Source organism: Numida meleagris, chromosome 4, assembly GCF_002078875.1.
Source record: "Numida meleagris isolate 19003 breed g44 Domestic line chromosome 4, NumMel1.0, whole genome shotgun sequence".
Taxonomy (NCBI): Eukaryota; Metazoa; Chordata; class Aves; order Galliformes; family Numididae; genus Numida; species Numida meleagris.
The window spans coordinates 42,078,912-42,099,128 of record NC_034412.1 but is presented as its reverse complement, the minus strand read 5'-3'; the positions used below and the strand labels follow the sequence as shown (position 1 = coordinate 42,099,128).

Genomic DNA, 20,217 nt, shown 5'->3' with positions numbered 1-20,217 from the left:
TTATAAAGCTGATTTAGGTTTGGCTGAATGAATTGATTCCTTACCTCTCCTTAATTTCCTCATTTTATCATTACTGATTCTGCAATTACTATAGGCATTCTTTTCTGTGTCTTCTTATCAAATAACAGTTTTTTTCTTTCAACTTTAAAGAAGATTTCAGTTTAAGAATTCCTAATGACATCTAAGTGTCTAGCTGATACTAGTTAATTTAGATAACTACAGTGTTATTGTGAAACAGACTGGTAACACAGGAGAAATGACGAGTTGCAGTTATGACTGACAGGGTTGTGAGCAATTGCCTGATAATTTCATCATTTTTTTTCCCAGCTTTAAGTTAAAAAATAGTATTTCCTCCTTCAGCAGTGTATTACTTTGTTGTGTTAAAACCAAGTTCAAGAAGTTAGTTGAAATTTCTTTGAAAGAAAGCCTCAAGTTCCGATTGGGTAATAAGCCTCCAGCAAGGAAATGATTCTGTAGAAAAGTAAACATTGCTAAGAAAGCTTCTTACAACCCTGCTGTCAAAGCACTATGGCTCAAGGCAAGAACCACTAGAACCTCAAATGAAAGCAATGCAGGCTGCTGGAAAGAGCAGCAGACACATAAGGACATTTCTTGCCCAGGTGCAATGTTTCCATTAGCATTGGTAGTATAGGAAGAGGCTTGTGAGTCCAGAATCAGGTCTAAGGAGAAAATGACTTTTGTTCATAGGCAGCACTCTGGGTATATTGTCATATCTAGGACCCATAAATCAAGTTTTACCCATAAGCATCACAAACTGAACTTTAAGAAGGCATCTCCAGGTAGGAATAAACTACTCTGTTTATCCCGGTCAATAAATCAATTAGGATTCTCCTGCTGAATAAAGATACAGTGCTATTTACACACCATCACTATTAAGATTCAGCCCTGAGATTGTTCTAGCTGCAAAGGATCTGCCAGGTGTATACTAGTGATCTAAAGGGCTGTAAGATTTAAGCATTTTAGCAAGGGGCTTACAATTGCCTAGCCCAGATGAAGCACTAGCATTTCTACTTTTTATTCTATTTGGAAAGTAATGCTAGTATGCATGGAAGTGCCTTTAGGGATCAGGAAACATCTCTGAGCAAGCATCCTGATGTTCAAGCAAGCAGATCTTCAAATCTAAACCTAAAATGCAGTACTGTGGGAAAAATCTTGGTCTGCAGTAGGCTGAAAAGAGCACAGCATGGTCTGCTCCCAGTCCTGCCTGTCTGGGACATAAGTCTTCTTGCTAGAGCCTCTTCCCCAGGCTTTATTTCAAACACAAGCAAGAAGATGATGGCAGTTCAAGCCTGATGAACAGACAAAGGGCTCATGCTGTTTCCTCTTAGAAGCTGGGCAAAAAATAAAAACCCCTCTCCACTGTGAACCAATCCCAAACTCCAGCAGTTTGCCAGTTTTGAGGGATCCTGTGGACCAAAACTTGCCCTTGCCCAACTCTAACAGCCTGGGTAAAGGGGTAAGCGTTAACTGAAACTGCAGCCAGAAAGCACTTTGGGCAGAAGAAAAGGAAAAAGGCAGTGGGTAATTTGAAACCAAACTGGCAGGAGAGAGATTAAATGCTGTGCTGGCTTCTCAGCTGTAGGTGGATCTCTTTATCCCAGGTCCTATGGTGCTCAGAGATTCTACTCCTTGAGGCCTCATATATTTAACTGGGAGCATTATTGCCGCTTATTTAAAAAAAAAAAAAAAGTGTAGATATTTCTAATGCAAGAGGGATATAAAGAATGACAGCAAATTTCATTTCCTCTGAAATCTAACAATGCTTCATTTCCAGTTGTTTTTCTTCTGTGGCTTTTATGCTTTTCTCCAGATTTGCATAAAATGGTGGAAGGATGGAGGGGAATTGGATGCTGTGAGAGAACTCTGATGGCTTTTTGAACGCCTTGACTACTGCACGGTATGTAAGCGTGCTGTCAGAGCTGACGCCTTTCTGTAGCTTTGCACAGCACTTCACAGGCAAAAAGGAGAAAGAACATAAATTCCATGTTTCACAGGGATGCTAATCTTGAGCCTTACATCTAAATTATGCCAAAGAAATATTTATAGGATTAAATTCTCCCATCAGCTAAACCAGTATAAATCTGTTGTAATTCCATGATCTGAAGATCCTTTGCTAATTAAGTCAAGTCGCCCCAAACCCAAGGAAACTAGTACAGCCAAACAATACAGCAAGTCAGAGGGCAACCTTCTCAGCCAGTTCAAGGCTCAGCTCCACATGCTACCTCCTCTTCTCATGCAAAGCCAAGAAAATTCAGGCCTGGGTCAGGAACTCCTAATCCCTGCTTTCAAGGCTGCAAATCCCTCTTAAGTATTCTGCTACTTTTCTCTGCAAATATTACTGTAATAGAATTCTTACTTTTTTTTTTTTTAAATCAGTTTATCCGTCCTGTGGGCTTTCTGTAGGAATCTGATCTCTTTAGAGACACAGATGATCTTTTTGAGCGTATTTAGGAACTCCACCTACAATACTGCAGGTGGTGAAGTTATTTGCCCTTTTATGTTTTAAACCTCTCTGTCTTGTTGAGAGCACCTGTAATATCGACAACAGAAGGCAAAGCTCTTCGCTGCTTTGGAAGTCTGCTTCTTTTTACCCTTTTCTTTCAGTTGAGGACAACAGTAGTAAATATAAAGCAAAAAAAATATTTTTTAATTACAGTAAGCACAAAAGGATGATTTCCTCTCCAGATGACTGTGCTTCCTCCAACGTCCTAAACTGAAACTGAACTGTCTTTTAGATTCAACTTGCAAAGCCCCTGCATGCGTTAAGCGCATGAGAGGGAGAGATGTGTTCATGTGCCATGATAAATTACTACCACTTGGACTCAAAGTTAATCAGGAGTGTAAGCACCCTCTCGGGCTAGGCCAGAGCCCCTCGTTATGTTGTGCTGGGACTGTAATGGACTGATTATTAAAATCCTTCTGTAGAGAGTGATCATTAGAGGAATACAATACAGCATTTGATTAACAGGAAGTCAAAGTAAGACATACTTTACTGACTCACTACCGGGCAGCAGAAAAGAGCCATTTCCAATACCTTGAATATCATCTTAAAAAAATTAGATATTTCCTGATTAATTTTGTTATGTGGGATTATAAATCCTGCCTTGCACTCCTCTCCTCTCTTTTTTTTTTTGGCTGGTCATTTAGAGCTCCTATTTAGTCTAATTTTATTCTGTTTAATCTATTGTTTTATTGAGCAATTTCATTGTTCTGGTTCTGCATAAGACTTTTCCCTTACTCAGGAACTGCAGTCTGTAATAACAGCAATCAAGGCAGTTCCTTCTGACAAATGTGTCAGAAAAAGACTGCTGTGACTTTGAAATATTGAAAGTGACTGATAACATAATGTACGAAGCAGAATAAATGCATACAAATGGGAAGTTTTAGCTGAGCAAAGTATGAACTAAATACAGTGTCAGAGCCGTGCACTGAAAGCTCTACGTGCAGGTAGGTACAATAGCAAATTGCTAAATACACTTTGCAAAGTGTTTTATGAATAAAGTGGCAAGCACAGTTTTTCCTTGGCCATATCATCATTATTTTCTGCTTGCAGTTAGCCATAAAACAGAATGAAGTCATGTTTAAGTACAAAACGTGGCTCTGGAAAACACTTGGCTTTTATAAAAGTTATCAGATCTATGACAGCTAGGATCAAGTCCCTGATTTATTCTGGGCTAATCTTGCTTCTGTGCAGCACATGAAAGACATTGTGCCAACAAGAGTCCCAACTGTTTCCAGCTGATCCACATTACCAAATGCTTCTATCTATTTTAACCCCTCCAAAACCTCTAGAGTTAGGATTGCTTGCTTGGTAGCCCATTCTGCTCCAGGTCAATGACATAGAGTGAGTGTCCATGAAATATTTCAAGTGAAATCCCGATCAGGCAGTCACAGCATCTATAACACTCCCAGGTTTTGGTGTGCTGCAGCCTACTGCTCCATGCCATTCTCATCTGTGCCACAACACTATTTCTCCCCCTGGCTTGGGCACCCCCAGGGCTCAGACCTCAGGCTCAATGCGGTGCGGCCCACCTGGGCTACATGGTAACCAAAGCACACAGCACAGTTTTCCAAAGCCACTTGCTGTTTTTACAGCACCCCAGATAACATCAGGACAGGAGCCTTGGCTTCCTTACCACTGCCAAACCTTCTCTGAATGTGGACGGAGCTCCTTCAAACCTCCTCCCCAGGGCATTTTTTCCTTCGGGGCTACAGAAAGCAAAGTCTTCCCAGTCCCATCTTCACCTTCCTGCACGGTACTAAGTAATAAGGAAAGTTCTCTTTATTCAGCCCCATAACATGTGAGTGGCTGCTCTTCCTTGTCTGTACACCCCAGAAATAAATTTCCCAGCTTGGGTATGAATAAATCCCCAGATAGTCACAGCATCAAGTTCACTATTTACCGGAGCACATTTCAGCTTTGAAAATAGGCTTTATTTTCAGGCAAAAGACTTAAATTTTTATCTGGAAAACAGAGCAACCTAAAGACTAGCTTTATGTCCAGCTCAAGGTCAATTACCATTCAAACTAACAAAATGGGTTAGGAAAGATCTATTATTCTTTACTGTTTTGCTTCTCTTGCTCATTTTATCTGAAATTGGCTGACCAGCGCTGTATGCAACTTAGGTCAAGAGGCAACAACCTTTGGCAGGCAGTGCTGCCATAGGAGTGGGAAAGCTAAGCCTTTATTCGTAGTTCTGTAAACCAGACTGCTGCACGGACTGATCCCTCCTTTATGCTGGGGAACCTTTGCACTCACTCAGCAGTTATATCTGCTCCCCTTGAGGCCGATGGACACGAGCACAAGAGAAGGTGGCCACAAAAAGTGAGAAGTGCTCCAGGAAAGTGCGTGTTAACCACAAGCATAATCTCCTCATTAGAGATTCATAAAATTGAAAGGTCTCGGAGGGAAGCCACTTGCTGAGACGTCTTTTAGCTTTGCTGTCATCAGATTTATAACTAAGCTGTTTCAAATTCTGCAGCCGTGCACTCATTCTATAAAACTTTAAAACACATGAGCAACTTATCTTACAATAAATGTTACTTCCATATAGTTGGATGAGCAATGTTTCTGCCACTGACTCTCAGCACGCATCTCTTTGGGCAATATCTGGTCATTTTTCAAACCAAGTCTGAGGTGCTTAAGGCTATAAAGTTTTTAAGAAATAGCTTGCAAAGAGATATCTACTGGCAATTTTAACACATTGCATTTTAATAATGTTTTCATTGGAATAGTTCAGGGCTAGTGTTGGGGGATTTATAAGCACTTCACCTGGCTTGCTTTTCTGAAACTTTGAAAGCAGTGCCCTTTCTGAAAGCAGACAGTAGCAAGGTAAGTGAGAAGGTATCTTTTTTTTTAACAGCATCTCGTTTACAATGAGCGGCAACTCCTTCACATACACCAGATTCAGGAGTGCCTTCCCATGACAAAGCAGATGAGCAGTTCCCTAATTTTCATAGCTTGATGCTGTATGACTGCAACAAGGCCTAATGATTTTCCGTTATGCCTTTCTTCCTCAAGCTACTGAGTGCTGCTACTTCTGCACCCCTTAACTCACCCTCATCAATTAATATTATAGTATATTTTAAAAGCCCACTAATCTGCTGGCTGCTGTTATATATTTTCATTAATACATTTTCCATTATGTGCATGCTATAAATTTCAGACTTGCTGCAGAATCTTTTAACTCACCCCATCAGTTAGTATTATGGCATATTAAAAAGTTGCTAAAGTCCGTGTTTCTATGGGTGTTTCTATCTTTCTCAGTTTCTAATAACGACTTTACCGTGGACATGAAATGTTCAAGGTGTGGAGGCCAATTGTAGTTAATCTCAGAGGACCTGGATCAGGAACAAGGAAGGTGGATGTATTTTGAGGCCTAGAGTCTAATGTAATTCCTAGTTTCGCTCCTACGAGCCTCATGTGTACAGTTATAAAATTAGGATGGAATGTGTTATTTCTGATGATTAATAAATATGTATTGCATTGGTGTGTTACTAGAGGGTTTCACATCCTACTTACCTGAAAAACTATCCTGTTGTTATGTGCTACCTCGAAGTTAACTCTTTTCTTAACAGTGACAATATACAAATTAATTAATATTGGATTCTCATGTCAAATTGCTCTGAAATTTGGAACAAACTCTCATTTTTTCCTCATGTAATTTCAGTTGCATGTACTTGTGACATAGTCTAAGGGCAGGCTCTAAGAATTAAAAAATTCTATTTAAATACAGGGTTTGCTTCAGCACCAATAATTCTCCCAATTTTCTACAAGAATAAAAATGAGGGAGAGAGGAGTTTTACTAGTTTCTGTACTGTATTTTTCAAAATGCAGCTCAGAACAGCATTACAATTCTAAGCAAATGACGGAGGCAAAAGCAAACCTGAGCTTTTACTCAGGGATCTGTTCTTTAGATGATCACTGTTTTTAACTATGAAAAATCCAATTAGGTCATTATGGACAGCCCTCTGGAGTGTTAGGAGGGTTAAATTCCCTGTATCTGGTAAGGGATAAATTAGAAAGTAAGGGAGATTCACTTGGATTTTCATTGAAAACATAAATGAGGGAGCAATTTTCTTAAAGAAAGGAGTACATAGTCCTGAGGTCTCAAAAAAAGAAATGAAGGTACTTGGGAAGGAAGTAATTTTCCCCGCACTGTAGTCTTTGGACATCAGTGACCTCCAAGACACAGAATTAAAACCTGAGCAGGGAGAATTAATAGCAAGGAGGCAGGGAGAACACATATTTATGACTCAGGGCAGGAACTTTCTAAACCTCAGAGTTTTGCTGATGAGATAAAAAAAGGACAAGAAAAAATCCATACCATTTTATTTAAAGCATATCCCTGATGATTTGTGAAGGGGAAGTCAAACTGTGCACGCTGGCTCTCCTCTTTGCCTCCAAAGTTTCGGACATCTGAAAATGCAACAACTTGCTGCTAGCAAGGTGTCTTAGAGCTTGTTGTGGGGAAATCGTTATAAGTCTCTGTTTCTTTTTTCCCCAGGACGGAAAGAAATGACTGACTTCTGTAGCTGGAACACAAATTCTTTGTAACTCGTTGTGATTTGTGCCAAATTAAATATGCAGGTTCTGCAGAAGCTACACGGTGGCTGTCCCTGTCGTGCAATGTGCCATTGCATACCCCACCCCTCATAAATTATTACCAGGAGTTTGTGGCTGCTGCTTCCTCTTTGGGCACAAAGATGACTTCAGGTGTTTGAGAACTCAGCCAGGATCAGCACTGGTTGGGGAAACAGCTGATGAACAATGAGCTGAGTCCCATATTACTGGCTCCGTGGGCAATTTTGCTTTTTTTCCCCTCCTGTTGTCACTGTGTCCTTTTATTTATAAGTGAAGTCACTGAGGCAGAACACATACTCCTAGAGCGTCTGTGTAAGAAATGTAGCACAACTGTGGCTTAGTTTTTCAGTGGTACTGGGTCTTGACAGCTGTGAGTTGCTTAAGTGAGAAGCTGGCCTCCTACGAGTGTGAAATTAGCGTTCCCTCTGCTTGTAACGTGCTCTCTTGCCAGGACAGCAGAACAAGTGAGTTCTCCAGCAGAAGACGGGGAGCAGGAACAGGATCTGAGTGCTTCCCCATCGCCTCCTCCTCGATCCCTCCAGAAGCCAGGCCCCAGCACCATGCCTGAACCATTGCAGCTACACCACAGGCAGCAAGGGCATGCTGTGACTGCTCTGAAAGAGCTCACAATTATATTTATGCCTCCCAGGGGTCAGTGGAATTTTTAGAGTTTAGAACTGAAGAGACTTAACAGGTGTCAAATTTAGTGTCAGCACACTGTTCCTCACAAACCGAATGACACATCCTCTTCAAAGTCTCCTACAAAATTTGGCAGTTCGTATTATTAAAGCCTCTGTCATTACTTTGAAAGAGAAACAGGGAGACAGAGAAAACTGATGCACTGCATGGAGGCTTCTGGTGCTCAGAAGGTGAAGCCCTAGTGACAAAGACAAGGGGACAGCAATCTACTCATGGACATCAACTGGCTGCCTAATGGCATGGCCAGGTGCAGTTGTTAAAATCTCTGACACATGAATGAAGTCATTAGGATGCTACAAGTCCATCACTCAAATGTTACCTACAGCATTTTCTACATGGCTAGTGCTAAAGTCACATTTTGTTTTTTGGATGAGCTTGAAGAATATGTTTTCAGAGGCAGCAATAGGCAGAATGGTCACAGCAACTGCGTGGGACCCCAGAAGGCCATCTCCCTGTCCCAAGACAGCAAAAGGGCAGCTTCACTCTGCAGTCAGACCGCTTGCTGTGGCTCACATCGTAGTTGTGGCCTAGAAGAGACCTTCTGCACATGGAAAAGAAAGGTCTTAAAGATCAGTTTCTTTGCGCTGCTTTCGGGCAGCGGCCTTTCTGTTACACTAAGCCGTACCCACAAAAAGGCTTCTTGAAGGTATACTGACATTGCATCTTGAATGACATAACTCTACTCATCAGAAATGTTTTGTTCACCCATAAAACATTAGATTTCATTCAGGATAGAGAGAATAACCCTGAACAGGGTTCCATCAAGCTTGCATTTGTAGTTAAAATTCTGAGTTTAAATTGCATCAGTTCAAATATGTGGCAGCACTCCCTCTTCTCTCTGAAGGTTACAGGCCTCACTTTATACCTGAAAAATTATGAATGCAGGCATGCTGTCATCACCATGCAGCACTGCAGCCTCTGCGCCTTGCATGTGTCAGTCCCCTAGAGAATGACATAGCAGACATCCCAAACGTATCACATGTTTGGAAATCCCAAATGTCTAAACCTCACCACAGTGCTATTGTGACGGCAACTCATGCCCTGTAGCCTGTGAGAGAAGGGGTGAGTATTTACACCTCTCTATCTCTTTTCCTGGTTCTCTGGGAATGGCCTGGATGTTCAGAAAAGGTATTTAAAGCCTTAAACTCATGCTCACGCTTCCTGCTCTGAGATCAAAATCTCCTGTAATCTTGCTAGACCGTCTACAGCTACACCCTAGGGACTTAGCTCTATGCAGCTTATGGGTTTATATGCCATTTCATAAAAGAGAAGCCCTGCATTTTCACATAAATATATTTATTTGGGGAAAGATTGAGAAATGCCAATATATTTCAAGCCAGTTCCCTACTGCATTAAAGAATGTGAAATATTCATGTGAACATTTGCTAATCCCACCCAGTGAAATCTATTTCCCTTTCTATTTAGCATGCAGGCTGCATCAGCTGGAGGTTGTTCAGCCTTTTCATTAGGAAGAAAAGCAAGGATGATTTGTGAAAACCACATGGAATTAATCATAAGGAACAGTAATGAAGGGTTTTTAGAAAAAAAAACACCCTTGTAAGCTACCTTGTAAGCATGCTTTCTCTTCCATGTGTTTGTTTCTCATATAGTGTTTCACAGATTCAAACTGTAAATTTATATTTATGGACATAATTAGAAATGCAATATAATAAGCTCTTATAATACAGAAATAAAAATATAAGAGCAGCACAGACATTTGCAGAGCATACATCTCAGGCTCTCTAAATTCTCCGGTAGGTAGTTTAACTCCAAGCAAATTCCAATTTCTCTGTTCAGCCATTAGTCTTGATAATGCAGTGAGTTATTTTGTCAGCAGTGTTGAGTTCTGCATATCTATCCAGACCCTCTTGTGGCCAGAGATCTCACAAATTATCCCTTTCTTCAACCGCCTGAACTCTCGTAACTATTGCAGGAAACTGAAAATGAGGAAGTCAGAGTGCCTATGATCCCCGATTCCACCAGGGAAAATCATCCGACCTTGGGAATTCATTTAAGTCCCCTTATGTCATATATTTCATAAGAATTAAATGGAAATGGCATTTACTTTCTGTTGAGAGATGGTAATATTTAAATATTGCTTCAAAGATCCTTGGATAAAAAGAGCTATATATGTGCAAATTTTTATGCTTCCTTCTGCTTTCCTACACCTTCAAAATGTAATACAGTGAAATTTTGTTAGGAAATAAAGTTATACTTGGAAATGTCATGCCTGCACAGACTGATGATCCAGAAGTTCCTAAAGGCATCAGCAGGTGTAAGCCAGCCTCTCCAGGTGTTGAGTGCTGTAGCGCAGAAGATAATCTTTTACCAGAACGAGATATGACATTTCCCCAGTGTACTGAGACCTACAGTAACTCTAAAAATGATGTCAAAAATCATTCCTAAGGGGAAGTTTGGTTATATCTACCTTGACTAGCAGAGCAATGGTGAGGAGGACAAGGAAAGCTAAGCTGTTTGATTATGAGCCATGCCATGCTACTTGGCAGGTTCATTGTATTTATTAGTAAAGACACAACTTATGAAACTTAAATGGGTCATTTGAAGAATATGACTGAACACCTTGACTAGCACCTGAGAACTCTAGCAGCTGGAAGAGTACAGGAATAAATTTTGCTACTTTGTTTTGCATGGAGAACCTGAACGTTACGGAGACATTTAATAGACTCAGCCTGGACATGGTCAGAATATTGAAGTATTCAGTAAGTAATTGCCTCTAATGCTAATTGGAATACATAAAGCAAATACATATTTCATTCAATGAAATTAAACTTATCATTGATCCTGTGATCTGCTGTATTATATTACTTGCTATGACAGCAAAAAAATCAGCCAAATAATTCCCAAAATAGAACAGGATTTAAAGAATTTAAGCTTTCCTTGTTCATACAGTGTGTGTGAGTGGACTGATTTGTCTGAATCTTCATACTGTTACACACTGATTACCTTTTCCCCTGTCTTGCTCTATGGACTAAAGGCAAAGGCAAGAGCCTGAATGAAGCTCATCAGTCTGACACAACGATTCAACCACACTAAGAAATTCCATCACAGCAACTGTAAGATTTTGTTATGTGCATCTAATGCAAACCATTAGAAACTGGGTTGAAAGAATAGGTCCAGAATGAAAAAGGATCAAGAGATTAGCCCACATCTCCTAATAGTCAGAGCACAGACATTTTCTAAAAATGCCTACTCATTTTTTACGTTTCACACATATCTTGATACTGCGTCCAGTTCTGGAGCCCCCAGCACAAGGAGGACATGGAGTTGGGGGAGCAGGTCCAGAGGAGGGCCACAAAGGTGATCAGAGGGCTGGAGAGGACGGGCTGAGAGAGTTGGGGCTCTTCAGCCTGGAGAAGAGAAGGCTCCGAGGAGACCTTACAGTAACCTTCCAGTACCTGAACGGGGCCTACAGGAAAGCTGGGGAGGGACTTTTTATAAGGACGTGGAGCAACAGGACAAGGGGAAAATGGAAGAGGGTAAATTTAGACTAGATATTAGAAAGAAATTCTTTACTGTGAGGGTGGTGAGACACTGGAACAGGTTGCCCAGCAAGGTTGTGGATGCCCTCTCCTCCCTGGAAGCATTCAAAACCAGGCTGGATGGGGCTGTGAGCGACCTGGTCTAGAGGGAGGTGTCCATGTCTCTAGCAGGGGGGTTGGAACTAGATGATCTTTAAGGTCCCTTCCAACCCAAACCGCTCCATGATTCTATGATTTAGGAAGCAATAGTGGAATGAAGCATGAACATTGCAAAGGCACAATACGTACAATTTAGTATTTTGGAATCTTGTAGCAACACAATAGTATAAGCATGTCTAGAGATCTCATTTTTGTAGCCCAAGACACTCATTAGTACTGAGATCAGCATCTAAGCTTCTGCGTTCTAACCCAGGTCTTTTCACTGAAACATCAGATGTATTTGTTCATCCATTTCAGTTTTCCCATTAGCACCCAAGTTTACCTTATTCTCCTTAAGAAAAGGCTTTTGTAACAGGAAGGGTTGAATTATTGTTCATCTAAAACAAATGCATCAACTCTTTTCTCATTTTCCAGCTGAGGAAGTTTAGCCTATCTCATTAATGTTTTCCAAGAGAAACAAGAGAAACCCTAATAAGCAATATGAAGTATATTTACTGAAGTTTCTAGGAAAGTGAATAATCCTGTATCTCTGAAAAAATGAATGTCTATGCAGCAAAGAGAAGATCCTTTCCTTTCACAGAAAATTAAATTAAAAGAAAGGTCAGTAGTTCAAAAAGACCTTCTCTTAGGACCTGTTTCTCCTCCAAGCCCTTACCTTTGTGAGAAAACATCTCGGTAGGGGCTGCCATGCTGCAGTGCAATTCCATATCCTCTGTCCGCAACAGTGTTCCCGATCGTGTAAAAAGAGCAGTCTCCGTCATTGATAGCCACATATTCCAGTACCGCTGCATCCCATACAAAGGCATAGTTCCCATGTTTCACCTGCAGTAAACAGAGCAAGATCTTAGATGATGTGCTAAGTCCAAAGGGAGGCCAGTGCACTGTAAAATGGTGGCAGCTTTGGCACAGTCTGTTCTTTAAAGAGACTGATGTTTGAGTGCCCAACGGTTGTCAAAACAAAAAATGCACTGTGACTGGTACCATGTGGTGCTTTGGTTGAGCAGCTCAGCAAAAATGGAGGAAATGTGATCAGAGAGCAACATGCCATCAGTGAAACAGTACCATGCAGGAAACTTTTACTTTCTCTGCTCAGGCAACAAGAAGAAACTTCAGGCTTTCTCTGTCAATGTTACATTCCACCCCCAAATCTTGCACCAAGGTTTAGCTTTGAGCCATTAAAACAACTGTTTAGAGGGAAGACAGGTATTTGCACTGGGAGAAGTATGGGAGGGTAGGTGTGGGTATCCAGATGGAAGAGCACAGTTCAGGATGGTGCACATTTCAGTCATGCTTCAAGATGCTGTAGATGGCATGAGCACCCATTTGTCTTTTGGACTGTGTGCATGATTGTGGGCAAGATAACATCAACTAAGGGTTTTTGTTTCTGTTTTTTTTCTTTCTTTTTTTTTTTTCCTCACAGCCAGAGCCAACACAAAGGATTTTACATATCTTCAAAGAATTTTGTACAGGAAGAGCATGTAAGTCATTCTGTTTGATTAAGGTAAATCCCAAACAACTCCTTATCTCTCTAAGCTTTTGAAGTAATATTTTAATACCCGTTACATTTGAAACAAATCTATTAAAAAAAATAATATATGGAATGCATACAGAATTTTAGAATGTATTCAGAAAAAAAGCTTTTAAAAACAGACAAGCAGTATAAATAAACCCTTCCCTATTTCAATGAATTTTCACTTCCCAGTCAAAACAGATTTTTCAAAAAAACCCACCCCTCCACATGCTGTTACAGATCGTTTACCAGTTTCCTGCTTCATTGGTCTCTACATTAGAACTGAAGAATTACTTTGCTTTCCTCCTGCCCGTCTGCCTGGCTTCACTGAGTGTTTTCCCCATGCCATATTAGCCAGCTATACTGTAAAACTAGGCTGAACCCATTGACTTTGTACATCTAATGGGAATAAATATGTGACAGCTAAGTGAAAAGTAAACAAAACACAAGAAGGCCATCTGGGGCCAAGCAATCCAAAGAGAATTCAAAACCAAGTCAGCATATCAAGATAAGCAATGTCAGTACATAATTTAGATTAGGCTTTGACAATGTAGATTATGTTTTTAAAGACTGTTTACACATAAAAGTTACTGAAGCAAGCCAAACCGGCTGCTTGCTCACAAGATGTAGTGCACAAGGAACTATTGCATTTGGGACACGTTCCTTTTCATGCATAATCAATCTGAATTAGATTGCAGGCCTGGGAAGGGAATACTTCCTATTTGCATTTGTAGACATGGTAGTGGGGGCACACATGTAAATACTGGAACAAAAAGGGAACCGTATTACCTGCAGTCTCTGAACGATTAGCAGGATATTAAGAATTATTTTCAAAATACATACACACACATTAATGCAGGACAGGATGGTTTTAATTTGCATGCTCTGAAAATGGTCAAAAATGCTTTTTTGTCTCTCTCTGAAGGTTTAAGTCTATCTAAATGGCCAGAGAATAAAGGATATAAATGAACTTGTTGTTAACAAACATTACAACTTGCATTCTTATCCTTGAGGCACCGCAATTTACAAAGCATCTACTAGCTCAATTTTGTGCCAGTGTACTTATACTTACTCCTCCTAAATGCACTATTTGGCTAAGAAATAGAGGGGGTGACTGAGAAAAAAGTGCTTTTGGGGAACTTTAGAAAGGATGATTACTTGGCCTGTGTATAGGAACTGCAAAGTCACGGCCTAAACCACTGATTGAACACCTGGAGGAAAGAGCCAGTCAGCCCTGGGAGCACAGGTGAAGGCAATTCACCTGTGTGACCAGAGGGGGTGGAGCCAGGCTCCACCTCTCTTAGACCTCATTTAAGGGCTGACTGCCACTGAGAAAGGATCTCTGGAAAGAGATCCTTCCTCTGTGAACCTAGATCCTCAGAAATTAGTGAGCAATCTTTTTCCCATTCCTTATAACACCTTTCTATTGTGCTGGTCCTGCTGTTATGCATCTTTTTGTAACACCTTTCTATGGTGTTGATCTTTCTGATTGTTATAGCCTGAAAGGCCAAAGAATCATGGTATGTAGGAAGCAAGAGAGGAAAAGAGAAAGCAGAGAGGATCAGAAGGGTGTAAGCAGATACTGGAAAGGATCAGATGGACTTTCCAACAAAAACAACACAAAAGGAAAAGAATGAAGAAAAAGTGGGTTCAAGTAGACGAGTAGTTTTACATAAAGGAAATAATATTTAGGGTTCTTTTTTGAAGGCTGTGTTAGATTTATGCTTTGATCCTACCTCACCCTTTTAACACCCTGTGGCATTGAATTCACATAAGTGCTTGTAAAGAAGCTTATCAGTTGCTCAGGTGGTCACGATGAATTCTCTTGATTTGTCTGCCTTTCTGTAAAACAACTCACGGTGAGAATATATAAAAGCGGTAAAAGTGCTTACTGTCAGTAATATCTGTGATGAAGTGGTATATATAATATCCTTAGAGCAGACCTAATAATATCACAGTTCAGGGTACTGCAAAGATATTATTTCTCACTGATAAGATCACAGTGAGTCTCAGTTAATGCGCAGGAGGCAGGAAAGGGAAACTGAAGGGCCAGATGGCATCATCCCAATCATTTACCTGCAATACACGATTGCTTCATGCAATAAAATACATTCCTTTTAGAATTTCTGCCCCATCCATTTACCAGTCTAGGGAATTCAAACCCATGGAGTAAACCGAAGTTGAAATTGTGCTTACAATTATTCTCTTCATGGAACTATCCCTTAGTCTAACAGATCTTATTGCTATTCCACACACTTATTTTTACTATTATTAAAAAAAAAAGTTCTTCTGTCATTCTGAGTTATTTTGCCTTGTGTAGTTCAAAGTACTCTAATTCTGGGGCTGACAATTTTTAATAATCAGCTTTTCTGTTACTTAGATCAGCTGGGTGATACTAATAGAGCTTTCTTCCATATTTTCTTGCAAATCTATCATTTTAGTCCTTCCATTACCAGTAACACTACTTTTGAACTCTTTCCAAATCACATTTTTTTTATATGAGAATAAAATCTTGTCTTGCTAAGAATCTGAATGATCTAGCAGCTCAGGAGGAGTCTAATTCCATTTTTAGCATATACTTCTGGGATTTGCAGATCAACTATCTGTCCATGGATCTTTCACAAAGACTTGTTTTAGCCTAAGATCATAGAATATCTGGAGGTGGAAGGGACCCAGAAGGACCACTGAGTACAACTCCTGGCTCCACACAGGACTGCTCAAAATTCAAACCAAAGATCTAAGAATGAAGTTTTGCTGGAGTAAAGCACATCTTGAACACTGCTGATAGTTTTCAGATTTGCACCTAGAGAGAATGTAGAAGCTTACAGTCAGTCAATTCTGGGAGCTAGACAAAAGAAGAAAGAAATGGCTCTTTGTAAGTGGGGGCAGATCTCCATCCCCTGTTCTTCATTTCCACACCATTATGCTGTCATTTTGCATTGAGATATATCCATTTTAGAATGGTGGCAAATCTGAATGCAGCTCACACATGATCCCTGGTGCAGGATGGCCATGGAGGCATTTGTGTATGGGCAGCATATTCCCATTCAGCAGCAGCCCAAGCCTTGCAGCCCACTAGGACATGAAGAACCAACATTGCCCTTCCCATAGCCATCTGCCTGTCAGCATGGCAGAGGCTCAAAAGATTTTGGAACATCTGATGACTACAGCAACAAAAACAAAAAGAGGAAAATTGTTCATAAAGGTGTTTTGAACTCATGCACTGTGCTGGTTATTAAGTGAAGCTCAGAGGTATGGCTGGTTCCAGGCAAAATGCTTGACTTCACTTTAGAGCTTTGTGAGCAATTTCAAGAGTTACTGTAGAGTGAGCTGTTACAAAGAATAGGGGCCATCAGCACATAGATGGCAAAATTATTTCTCTAAGGCTATTCCATTTCTATATTCCATCACTGCACATTTACGAGGTTTTTATTTGCTGAAGCCCTGCCTGTAGATATTAGTGGAAATTTATCCTTGATGATTCCACCAAGAGCCAGTTGAGTTATACTAGGAAAGCATTTAAAGTCATTTTGCTGTTGCGTATCCACATATTTTATGCCAACACTGATGTGGATAGTATTTCTTCTCACAGCTAACCCTTTCATGCAGAGTAGGCTGAAAATGTATCTGTGTACTGCTCCAGCACTCTACAAATACATTTCCACGTCTAGAAAATTATAAATTTCAGGAAAAATAATTTTTTTAGTAAACAGCTACCAATGACTGCAATTTTTCAGTCTTAAATTCTTTGGCAATATCTTTTCTATATTTTAAAATCCTCTTTAAAAGAAATATAAGAAAACCTTTTTAATAAAGTTAAAAAAAATACAAAAGAAAGAGGAGGATGAACAGAATTGGCGCTTATTTTTCATACAGATCTCTTTTAAATATTTCATTGTACTTAAAAGTGTTACCTTCTATAAAAACAAAAAACAATTAAAGTCTGGGAAATTTTAAGTTGAGATTAAACTGATTAAGATTATATTATCAGAAAGTGATAGGATAATGCTGATTGGGCCCATTTTCTGAGTACCCTATCCATACAAGGTGGTAATGCCTCCCTTATGCGTCTCCATTGTAAGGCAGGTACCATCTTTCCCCTCTGCACACCATTCTCTGCCTACAAAGTTGTCAGGTGCCCTTTAGTCGAGAATGCATGAACAGGAGCAGACTCTTCACCTGCATAGCAGCAGCAACTCCAGCTCTGACTTAAAACCAATCTAGGACACTGATTCATTACCCACTCCATGAGCAGCACTCACTGTGTTCTCCTCTGACCATTCCACTACACTGACTAACTACATAGGGGAACCACAACACCAGATGCTGCTCGTCCTATGCCTAGCAGTATGGACTTGAGGCTTCAGCATATATAAACAGAAATTTTTCTGACAATTTTTGTATTTGCCTTTATGAAAGTGGTAGCTGCAGACTGCAGAGGGCTGTGCTTCATTTTGCAAAGCAGCCTTGTGAAGGCTCTTATTACATGAGGAGTGAAGAAAAGGGAACAAAAGCAAAAGAACACTTGCAAATATATGAGTGATAGCTAATATGCTTAATGTGGATATTGTGCTCTGAAATGGGAAAAGGAAAAGATAAAATACCTGGTAGGAACTTAAATCTAGATTTCTGTGCTGCCAGATGCTGCCAAATAGCTAGATGGCATCTGCAATGAAGGTTTTTTTTAAAGCAGAGGGGAATAGAGACACATTGATCTCCATAATCCTCTTGCAAGAGACCAATGAAGTTGCTTTTTTATTAGGCTGAAGCAAAGGACAGATCTTCTACATTCAGAGAAATTCCAGTTTGATATTTTGTTTACCTTCAGGAATAAAGATTTCAAACCTTGGTCTTATAGATCACAAAGGGAATAAATCTGGATAATCTCTACTGGATCCCAGAGAAATAAATCTCACATTTCAGTTCTGTAGAACAAAATAAAACCCCCTAATTTAGAATCCCCTTCAAATTAAACAATCCGTAGTTCTTAATTATGATGTTGGAGCTTCTTGTCCCATACTCTCTTGTAGTACGGCATCTGTGGCTGACCTACATAATCTAAGTACAATGTGGTCATGCTGCCAGAGAGGAATAAAACAAACCTGTTAGCTCTGTGGTACAGGATGGTAGTTGTATTCCTGTAGTGATATTGGAGTAGAAAATAGAATTTTGTCTATGTATAAAACTATTCAGTCATCCAGACAAACAGCTAATTAAAAAACAATAATTAAAAAAAAAAACCTTCAGGATGTCATTTTGCAGGCTCCACAGAAAGATATTTAAATTCAATGGCTGCTGTTTGACAAACACTGAAAACTATTCTTTCTACTTCATCAAACAGAGAGGTGCCAAATCATTTCTAAAAGAATTATTGAGCTTAGTGGCCAGGAGTGAACGGCAGCAGGAAATGAACTTCTGGGGAGCCTTGGGGAAGAAAGAAGAGGTTAGAAATCCCAACCTCATCTCCTCTTCTGCATGAAGTTTCTTTCATTATGTTGGCATCTCAGCTTCATTGGCATGGCTATTTGCTCCAGATAAAAGTTCATCAAGAGAAGCATTAATTCTTTTTATGCAAGCTGCCACCAACTACTCAAGAAAAGCCTCACAATCGTGTGTACTTTTGTTATGCTGGGCAGACCTAGAATAATTCATCTGGAGTTGGAAGTATTACTGAGGCATGAGAGCACTGTGGTGAGAGGGAGACTTTGTGTAAGACAGGTTTTCCTGTGCTCAATGCAGTCACCTTTTGCCACTGCAATTAAATGCACCTAAAAGTTAATAACTGGAGCGAAACAGAGTGGAGGGCAAAGGTACAGTTTCTGAGTGCAGTAGAAAAACAGTCAGCTCTTCTCCAGGTAAGCATAACAGAGCACTAAAGGCAACTGGTTGTGCTGGTTGCTGACATGAAGCTGAACCACAGGTTCATTACAGCTGCTGGTAATTTCAGATGGAAGGGAAACAGGAGGGAAAACCACAAAATAAAGAACCAGCCAAGTAGACCTTTCAAAGGTAAGGAACCTATTTTTTTTTTGTTACCACTTTCTCATTTACTTTGTGACATATCAGTGCTGCAGGTATTATTGGAGACTATTTTAAGTGTATCACCAGTGAAGGTCGGTAGCAGAAATGCTCAGTCATGGCTTGAAGCAGTGATTGAGCACCTGGTGGGAAGGCAGGGCCAACCCAGGGGAGCTCAGGTGCCTGCAATGAACCTGAGTGATCAAAAGGGGTGGAGCCAGGATGGACCTGTTCCCAGACCTCATTTAAGGGTTGGCAGTGGAGACAAGGGTATTTCTCTGGAGATCCTTGCATACATGAGGCCTTCTGAAGGTAAGCAGCTTCTTTTCCTTATTTCTGTGCCTACGGCTGTTGTATTTGAGTGAATCTTCACTCGCTGCAGCCTAGAATTGTCTTACTCTGCTGTCATTGTGCTTTCCATCATGCTACAAGGTCATATGCAGAAATGCTATGAAACCATTTCAGGTTCCTCAAATACTTAGACTTGTGGTAGCCAAGTGGTGGTCTCATCAATGAGACAAACATACTAAAGTGACTTCTCCTTCTGATATATTTGTATTTTTTGGGCAGCTAATCCACAACTAAAGAACATTTAAATGTGGGAGTATACATAGATTAATTCTCTCCATTTGGGTGAAAAAGTAAAATCCTGTAGGTTAGAGAATCTGGAAGAAGATAAACACAGATAATTCAGAGGAACAGCATCCCTCTTCAAATTAAGTCAGTCCAATACAATGCTAGCTTTTGCCCCACGCTTGGCTCTGCCGTGCTTTAGAACTGAAGCAGAATCTGTGTAACTGCAGTTCTTTAGCAGTATTTCTTATTCAGAGATGTACTTATTGAATACCAACTGCAAAGTAAAAAAAAAAAGTCAAGAAATTACTCATCAACACCATTCTTATCTGAAAAAGTACTTTAAGCGCAATAAAATTCTTTGCAAAAACCACCTATATTACTGAAAAGTCTTGCTGTGAATGCTCATTTGGGGGGAAAAAGTTTCTTTTTGGAAACTTATTTTAAAGAAACTGACTTAACCCTTAGGTTTTCATGTTACTTGTACAAGAGCTCTGGCTGTGTTGAGAGTGGTAGTAGGGTTTAAGACGTTCCATGAGTCACACAAAATTTATCTTGTTTTCTGAACTATTTTACGTTTGTCTTTTTGATAAGTATCTCCTGCGTGAATTTTGACGGAGCCGGTTTAGCACTGCAAATCTAAACACAATCTC

General features: G+C 40.1%; 1 protein-coding gene across 1 annotated transcript in view; it reads right to left on the bottom strand.

Moving 5' to 3' along the window:
* GRID2 (glutamate ionotropic receptor delta type subunit 2) overlaps positions 1–20,217 on the bottom strand; it is a 695,511-nt gene that overhangs the window by 48,879 nt on the left and 626,415 nt on the right. Inside the window, exon 14 of the mRNA XM_021396235.1 lies at positions 12,119–12,285. Coding sequence (XP_021251910.1) covers positions 12,119–12,285 — 167 coding nt within the window. The remainder of the gene's footprint in view (positions 1–12,118; positions 12,286–20,217) is intronic.